This window comes from Arvicola amphibius, chromosome 8 (assembly GCF_903992535.2).
Source record: "Arvicola amphibius chromosome 8, mArvAmp1.2, whole genome shotgun sequence".
In the NCBI taxonomy this organism is placed as follows: Eukaryota; Metazoa; Chordata; class Mammalia; order Rodentia; family Cricetidae; genus Arvicola; species Arvicola amphibius.
The window spans coordinates 64,217,429-64,227,000 of record NC_052054.1 but is presented as its reverse complement, the minus strand read 5'-3'; the positions used below and the strand labels follow the sequence as shown (position 1 = coordinate 64,227,000).

General features: G+C 38.2%; 1 protein-coding gene across 2 annotated transcripts in view; it reads right to left on the bottom strand.

The window, feature by feature from the left end:
- The window catches only part of LOC119820332 (vomeronasal type-2 receptor 116-like), a 63,590-nt gene continuing 54,018 nt past the window's right edge, over positions 1-9,572 (bottom strand). For both annotated transcript variants that reach the window (XM_038338524.2, XM_042055504.1), the window contains exon 8: positions 1-44. In XM_038338524.2, the coding sequence (XP_038194452.2) occupies positions 1-44 (44 nt within the window). The remainder of the gene's footprint in view (positions 45-9,572) is intronic.

The window sequence follows — 9,572 nt, the reverse complement described above, 5'->3', positions numbered from 1 at the left end:
TCAAAAAGATCTTTTCTCCCTCAACTTTTGAACAGAATTTCTTTCTGGTCTTAACAAAATTATGTAGCACTTGGGGATAAAGATACATCCCAGTAGGCCTGCACTGGAAACCAAGATGGATAAGACCTCCACAACCACCATGACTTTACCCTTGGTGCTGTGGTAGACTGGGATAAAAGTGACCCAGACACTGCAGAACAAGAGCATGCTGAAGGTCAGCAACTTGGCTTCATTGAATTTGTCAGGGAGATTCCTGGCCAAGAAAGCAACAAGGAAGCTCACTAAGGCAAGAGAACCATGGTATCCCAAGACACAGTAGAATGCAGTCACTGAGCTCTTGTTGCACACAATGACGATTTGGCCGTGCACAGAGTGCACATCATTGTTAATAAATGGAGGAGAAAATCACAACCATATTGTACAGAGAATAACTTGGATGAGGGTACAGATGACAATGATGTAGTTGGAAACCAGGAAGTACCTCATCCTTCTTCCAGGGACTGTGACTTTGAAAGCCAGCAGCACAGTCACTGTTTTGGCCAACACAGTAGAAACAGCCACAGTGAATACAACTCCAAATGTGACTTGCTGCATGACACAGGTAGCTGAGTTGGGATGTCCAATGAAGAGTAAGGGACACAGGAAACTAAACATGAGTGAAATGAGCAAGATGTAGCTGAGATTCTGGTTGTTGGCCCTCACAATGGGGGTGTCATGACACTTCACAAATACTCCAAGAACCACAGCTGTGAATTCAGAGAAGCATAAGGCCATTAAGGAAAGAGCCAACCCCATGGGGTCTTTGTAGTTCGGAAAGATCACAACCTTTGGCATGCACTGGTTCTGTCCTCTGTTGGCATACTGGTCCTCTGGACACCTCACACATTTATCCACATCTGATGGAGAAAGGAAAGCATGATTAGAGCAACTTCAACCATTTGTTGGGAGGATATTTCAATTAATTGCTTTGGAGAAACATTGCATTATCTGCTTTTGTTGCTGAGGATGTAGTTGAGTGACACTGTTGCATAGCAATGCTTCCATTTCATAATACACATGCATTATCATTTTGAGTAACGAAATGAAATCATTATATTTTCTATTTAACTGTTTGTTGATGATGCCATTTATTATATTATCAGAAAGCACAGACATTTTCTGTAAATTCTAAATGTTATGATGAAAAAACTTAAACTGGTGAATTGACAGAAGTTTAAATAATTAACCATTGCATTACACAGAGAATATTTTAAAGTATTAGATCCCATGGTTTCCTTGCCTCCTGATGTCATTCTGTCTGTTTTCAGAATACTCTCCTGGAACTAGATGGAGACTGTGTCTTCTATTGGGGCAAGTCAGTTGATATCTTTTCTAGTTTGAATTTACCATCTCAAACACACTGACTGAGAAACAACACTAAAGAGAATCTGTAGGGACCTTTGGAGTCAGCACATAACATGCCAAGACCAAGTTCTCAATAAAAGGAAAATTATTTGTCACAGAGGACAGTGGGTTGGGAATAAGAGGCAATAACAGGAGATATAGAATGGAGGAGTAGGGTAAAACAATAAGAGAGAGGGGAAGGGTTTTTGATTAGGGAGGATGAAGAACTGCCTCTAGATAGAGAGGAGACAGATGTGACCTGTAGGAAAATAAAAATTTATGAAGATGAATGGCGAGCCCTGGATTAGCATGAATTCAAAGTCTGTCTCCATCATGACACACTTCTAATGAGACTATACCTGTACCAACAAGGCCATACCTCCTAATAAGGCCAATTATTGTGACTGTTCAAACTATCACTGCAATCTAATGGATGTTAGCAAGGCGAAGAGAATGAGGGAGAAGGGCAATACTTACTAGATCCATGTTTGCCATGCTCCAGAAGACTTAAGTCCTTTGATAATCAGAAAGTTATATGTGCTTGTATTATTTACATGAGTGTGTACATATAAGTGTAGCAACAAAGCTGAATATGCGAGTGATTAGGTTTATGGGGGAGATGAAGGAGTGAAAAATGAGAGATGAAAATTATATAAATATAATTTTTGTTTTAAAATGAAAAATATAATTAAATTAAATTAAAAATGAGTTTTCATTTTGTCCTCATCTGGTAGTATGAATCCTTTATCCCTGAGTCTTGTTCATAAAAAACAAAACCCTATCCTGAAAGTAGAAATCTCTGTACATACTTAGCATTAAAAAGCCCTACTTCTTGATTCCATCACCTTTGAGAACAAACGAATGTCTTTCTTCCTTCCTCTTTCCATCTCTGTGAGGGCCAGACTCTATAAATGTACTCAGGGGTAAAGAAGATATTAATGTAATATCATGAGCACAATAGCACAAGAATACCCATGCAGAGTGATAATACAGAAGGTTTATTTTGAGGTATAGCACCCCACATAAATTGTAATTGAAAGGCTAGAAAAGATTCCATTTCTGTGCTGGGCTCTTTTGAACCTCAGTCCCCAGGATAACCTAAAGACTTGCTTCAGAAGAGCCGAAGGCTCCCAGGATAAGCTGAAGGTCATAGGACCTCTCCTTGGGGGAAGTATTAGTTAATGGAGAAGCCTAACTTACATAAAGTTGCTGACTGCAGTCCATTCCCCCACCCAACTTTCCCTATCCACTGAGTGATATCAGCTGGGCAATATATCAGGCAGTCCTTGTGGTTAGCAAGGGGTCAGCAGACGCGGATGTAACCAGGGGGGCTGTTGCTATCCCCCTTAGCCTATCATAAACTAACACCTGAGTTTTACCTCATCTTTAGCCAATTATGATATAGGATATGTAATTTTGTATTCTGAGACTGTTACCTTGTGATTGTTGTGTGGCTTTAGTCTTTATAAACTACTAACAATAGTAGGTGGGATCCTTCTCCTTCCTGCTTTGTCAGACTGTGAGGCAGAGGACCTGTGCTAACCAGTACTTAAACAAAACCTTGGTTTTGCATTTGGAAGTGTGGTTCCATGGTGGTCTTCTTGGGGGTTCTAGGTCTCAGGCACAACATTTGGGGGCTCACCTGGGATGACCCAAGAACCCCCAGACCCTTATCCCGAAGGTTGTTGGACCACCAGTGAGTAATACTGTCTGTCAGATGTTTGTAGCCATTTGTAGCTGTGATTTGTGATTTCTGTCTGTTATGTGTAAATCTGGTAGCATGTTAGCAGGCAGATCCTTTTTTTTCCTCTAGCAAGGAGTTCCCCTTTCTTTGTGGGCTGGAAATTCTTTTTCCTTTTAAAACAGCCCACGCTGGTGTCTGTAGCGGCATGCCATGTCTGAAGCTGTGAGGTGGTCCATAATGGTCAATGTCTGGAACAACTGACAGATGTGTCAGTAGGGCCGGGATCACAGGCATCTAAAGAAAACAGTTCTGGAGCCCACTGGGAGAGCAGGCTCCCGTCTGGAGGTTCCTCCTCATTGTCCATAGCCCCCCAAGAAGCCTGGAATCTTTGCAGAATGGGGAAGCTGCTTCTGATCAGCTTCCTCTTTTGGAGGGTTTGGAACCCCATCTGGAGGATATTAAGTCCTCAGTAATCCAGAGCCTCCACTGGGAGCCTGGGTTCATATGGTCTTTGGAATCTTGGCTGTATCTCAAGTCAGGGAACATAACCAGGACATCAGACCTTTGGTTGAGTTTTTGAAGCCTCGCTGTTTTCTTTCTGTTGCTTTTATTTGGTTTCTGATGGTTGGTTGTTTCTTTGTCTATTGTGTTTAAGATTTGACTGACGAGGACTGGCCTAAATGTGTGGAGGAAAAAGGGAGTGCATAACAGGAATAATAGCACCTCGGCTGCTGCCAGTCTAGGGTCTACACCCCTAGCCCAGTCTGATGGCAGAGAACACACTTCCTGGGTGCTGAGAGCCAAGACTGCGTGCAATGTGGCAGAGGACCACAAGCTCCTCTGCCACAAGGTGACAAGCTCCGTGCATGCTGGAAGCATGCCCTGCACACTCTGGGGTCCCTCAGGCAGGGCTCAGTGGTGGGGCCCACAGGGCTCCAATAACAGTAGCAGTGTCTGGGATGGAGCAGGTGGCGAAGTTGGCATGCTGCACCCACTGGGGGCGAGGGCAGAGGTGTGCAGATCAGAACAGCCCTGGTGGGAGGAGAAAACAGGCTACAAGAAGCCTGGGGGTTTGCAACTTGCAGCAGTCTAAGAAGTGCCACAGTACCAGGGCACAGCTGAGCCTTACAGCTAGGGAGCCATCTGAGCCCAGCCTGGGAAGTGAATATTTTCCTCCATGCCCCTCTCTGCAGGCCCTGTCTAGGTATCTTGAGAAAGGGACCTACACCTGTGCGTAGGGAATTGACTGCTTACAATTGAAAAACTGCATGAATGAAAAACAGAGAATCTGAGATTATGGCCAGAAAAAAAGTTAACTTTTTTTTTTTTTTTTTTTTTAAGAAATATTGTCAACCAAGGGCACGCTGTGCCCACCAGGGCTCCCAATCCCCTGATTTCTTTCCTAAACCAAGTTCTTCACTGTGATAATATTCAAGGTCTCTTGTGCTGGCCAGCAGTTTTCCATCTTAACCCTTTTCTGTTCTTATACTGCTTATAAAAAATGTTAAATTATACCAACCTGCATACTTTGTGGAGTGCTAATTTTTAAAGTAAACATCAAAGATGCATAATGTTTTGGAAAAATATGCTTTTGTTTCCCCAGGAAAAGAAAAATATATGGATTTTTATTCTTTATATACATTGAGCTACAAATACTTATTCCCTTTTTATGAAATTGGATACAAGTTATTATTGATTAAGATATATATTTTTGCTTTTGCTTTAAATGTTATATCTATGCAATGTTCTGCTGGATGAAATCTCAGAAAAAAAATTTGTTGGAAATTTACATATTGTCTGGGAAATGAGAGGAAAGACAAAAACTGTGATAGAGGTTTTAATGTTGTCTGGAAAGCAAAAGAAAGCAGGATACTAAAATAATAAAGGAAAGATAAGAAAAAAAAGGAGTTTCTTTAAAAATGTCTGACTAAACCAATGGATCAGAGATAGATGGAGAGCCAGACCTGAAAATTGCATAAGGTATATCGAAAATTGTAGAAGATGTGTAAAAAGTTGTGGAAAAGTGTGAAAGGTCAGAGGATGTGAACTATGTTTGCTGTGGTTTCTCATACCTACAAATACTAAATTTAAAAATAAAAGATAAAAATAAGCTGAATGTTTGACATATTAGGTTAATTCTGGTTTTAAAAAGTCTTGTTTGCTTGTTAAAGGGTCATGTCTATTTATTGAGAAAATTGTGTATGCTTGTTTTGTTGAAAAATTAGTTTGTGGTAATTATAAGTTTTGTATTTATAATTTTTCTCTGAGCTCTGGTCACTAGATTCTGGTTAGCAAGAATTTGGATGTCTTTTTGATGTAGATAATGTTAAAACTGTTTTATGCTGCTCTTTATTGAAAAGCCGCACCTCAATGATTTTATACACAAGAATGTACCTTTCTCTGTCAGTTAAACCTTGTAATTCAAGAGTCACCCAGGTAAAAACATAATAAAATCACAGGGGAAAGTTGAGACTACATAAGAGTCCCCAAAAAAGTCCAGATGCAAGAATGGACTTTAATAGTTTTAGAAACACCAATGCCAGATGATAGTCATCAAAAACATCAGCTACAATAAAATTACATACATTATGGAACATTTGTGGTTATAAAATATTTTGTGTTGTTAATGTTTAGATTTTAAAAAGTTAAAAACAATGGTTTTAAAATATCTATCATTAGTTAAGGTCTAACCAGTCTTAAAAATGTATGTATAGCCTCATTGTCCTTGCTAACTTTGGTAAGATTAAGCTGTTTGGATAAACTAAGTCATATATACTAAAAAGAACTAGTAGCTTTTCCATTAATATATGGCAATATAATACAAATTTGTTCTATTTTCTTACCCTCAGAATGACTAATTTGGTTTCTTTATTAGCTTCAATCTATAGTCATTAATTTAAAGGTTAAATCTGATAAAAATATGATATAAAGTCCTAGTCCTATTAAGGGTGCAAACTTATTATAGACTGTTAGAAATACAAGTTAATAATCAGTCATCCTTAAAGTATTAATAAAATTACAGGGATAAGTCTTATTTAGTTTCCTGATATGTTTTTAAAGTCAAGCTTAAAACAAGTAATTTGTAGCAAAGTTTGTCTAATCAGATATACTTGGGTATCCCTACATCAGCGATCAGTGGAATGTGGCATTTATCAGACAGAGACTCCCAGATCCTAGCAATGACCCAAGGTCTCCAAAGAAAATTGTGGAACACCACAATGTCTCCACCTGGATAATGATGATGCTGATCTCTGGGCAAGATACTCCAATGGTTCAACCTGCTGCCAGGACCTAGCCCAGACTGTGGACACTGAAGAACTGATTGCACCACTTTTGCCTAGACAAAATAAGATCAGTATTTTACATGTCCCTCCGTAGGAACATCTCACCTTATGGACCTGGTAAACCCTGCTGCTCTCATACTTCTGCCTGCAATGCTGTGGAGACCTTGGTATGACTGTATATTGGCTGGTCCCTGTCATTTTTTAATAGATTTAAAAGTTGTTTGGTGTCTACTTAAAATAATTTATTTATCCTTCTGAGATCCCTGACAGTATTGATGGCTAGACTAGATGTAGCTTTGTTAACTTGACAGCATCAAAAATTTAAGATATAAATGTAGGTTACAACAATATAAATAAATAATTAAAATATAAAAATTTTTCAGATTTCATTCCCCTTCGGTTATAGTTCTGATAAGCTAATAGAGCAATGACTATTTACTGTTTGGGTCACAAGCTTAGGGTTTTAAATTTCTTTTGGTTGTCTTCTAAATATAAGTTTGCATACTTTTAACCCAAATCTATGTTTATTGCTAGGACTCAAAGGTATGAGTTTATTTCTGCTCTTTTATAGTTAGGGAAAGATTAGCCAAGTCAAAAAAAAAAAAAGGATTGGACTCTTCACTAGGATGTTTTTGTTTTGTTTTAAGATTTATTTATTAAATATACAGTGGTCTGCCTGCATATTTCCCTGCAAGCCAAAAGAGGGCACCATATCTCATTACAGATGGTTGTGAGCCACCATGTGGTTACTGGGACCTTTGGAAGTAGAGCCAGTGCTCTTAACCTCTGAGCCATCTCTCCAGCTCCACTAGGATGGTTTAAATCCTGGTTGAATAGCTTTCCTTGGTTAACTATCCTTATTTCTGCTGTTATAGGATTTTTATTGGTTTTGTTGTTTATTTTAGCTGTTTGCCCATATATAATCAACAGATTGGTACAGTTTGTAAAACAAAGGCTTAATACCATTCAGCTTATGGTTATGCATACTAATAATAATGTATATTGTTCTGCCTATTATTCCATTTCCAAAGAAGGTGAAATAGAATTTGCAAGTTATTCTCATCCGGTTGAAGAATCTGAGTTCAGGATTGAACTCCACATAGAACTCTTAGGGAGTAATGAAAGACCAGAAAAAGATTCCATTTCTGTGCTGGGCCCTTTTGGGATCTTGACCTATACCCCAGCTCCCAGGATAACCTGAAGGCTGCAGAAGTGCTGAAGGCTGCCTCCAGCACCCAGAATAAGCTGAAGGCCGTAGGTAGAACCCCTCCTTAGCTAATGGAGGAGCTTAAGTTAGTTACATAAAGTTATTGGCTACAGCCCATTCCCTCACCTAACTTCCCCTATCAGCTGGATGATATAAGCTGGGAAATATATCAAGCAAACCCCTGAAGTTAGCACAGTGTTAGCAGATGTCTGAAGGATGTAACCAGGGGGACTGTTGCTATCCACTTTAGATACTAACAGCCTATCAGGAACTAACTACTGAACTTTACCTCAACTTTAGCCAATTATGATATAGGATATGCAATTTTGTATTTTGAAACTGTAACCTTATGATTTTTTTTTGGATTTTGTCTTTATAAACCCCTTACAGTAGTAGATAGGGTCCTTCTCCCTCCATCTGCTATGTCAGACCGTGAGGCAGAGGACCCATGCTAACCTGCACTTAATAAACAAAACCTTGGTTTTGCATTTGGAAGTGTGGGTCCATGATGGTCTTCTTGGAAGTAATAACAGTAATCTCTACCAAGTCAAATATGAGAAATGTAATTGCAATTGTATTGAATTGCAGAGTGATGATGTACTTCTAGATTTTACATCATTTTTATTTAGGAAAATGCATTTATGGACACAAGTAATTAGTTAGTTTGCTTAAGGAACTAAATATTGGTCCTAGTTGTCAAGAGAATGTACTACTCTTGCAGTAGATGTGAGTTCAGTTTCCATGACCCATGACATGGATCTCATGAGTATCTGTAAGTCTAGCTACAGGATCATTGGTTGTTACAGTGACATTTCACTTGTATTTTAATAAAAAAAATGCTTGCCTGAAGATCATAAGTACAATGTTAAACTACTAGGCATCAGGTAGTGTTGGCATACACCTTTAATCCCAGTATATAAGAGAGTAAGGCAGATGAATTTTGTTAGTTCAAGGCCACCCTGAGCAACACAAGATCAATGCAGAAACATCCAAGTGGATGTGGCTCACACCTTTAATCTGAGTATTAGGGAGTCACATACCTCTAATCCTAGAATTAGATGGAATATAAAATGGGAAAAGAGAGAGGATCTACTGCTTAGTCTGCAGTTGCCCAACCTTGTTAGAAGTAAGACTTCTCTAGTGACTTGTCTGCTTTGATTTCTAGTTTTTAAGTTGAATCCTAATATCTGTCTGTCAGATTTTATTATTCATGTTGCAGGATGTTTATCACATGCGCACCTGTAATTGTACACACATATTATATACATATATATAAATAAATAATAAAAAATTTTGAAATTTTGTTGTATTTATTGTTGTAAATGAACTTTACTCTCATTTGTTTTTATATTTAAAATGATCTTATTAAAATTTTTAAGAATTAATTTAAAATATGTGGTATGTGAGAGGACATAGAGATCAGAACACAACTCTACATATTGGCAACCACTTCCTGTTACATGGGTCCTTGGGATGAGCTCATCATGAGGTTTAGTAGCAAGGAATATAACTTCTGTGTCATCTTACCACCCATAAATGTCCTTTAAGGATTTTCATTATATAGGATGACAGGCAGTAGGATAGAAAAACTATCAAGCTGCCATCTTTATAAAACCAACACTAAACAAATAATCATTTGACTAATATGGGTTGTGTAGAAGACAACACCATTTGGATTACTGTGGTTAGTTGCTTTCATAGGAAACAATTTTAATCTTCTGTGTTTTGACATTACTAGCTGTGTGCTCTATATAAAAATATTTACTAAAGGACTTCAAATTTTCTACATCATGTGTCAAATTGTATCCACATTTCCTTGAATTTCAAATCACTTTGATCTTCTGAAAAATGTGTCTCTGGAATTTATTTGAGGCCATCTGTCTAATACGTAGCAATGTCTGATAATTTTACAAGTAATGATTACCTCTCCTTATTTATCTTACAGAGAATTTGGATTTGGTTCCTAGCACATACATAACTACGTTCAATTGATCTCTTCTAAATTGATTCCTGC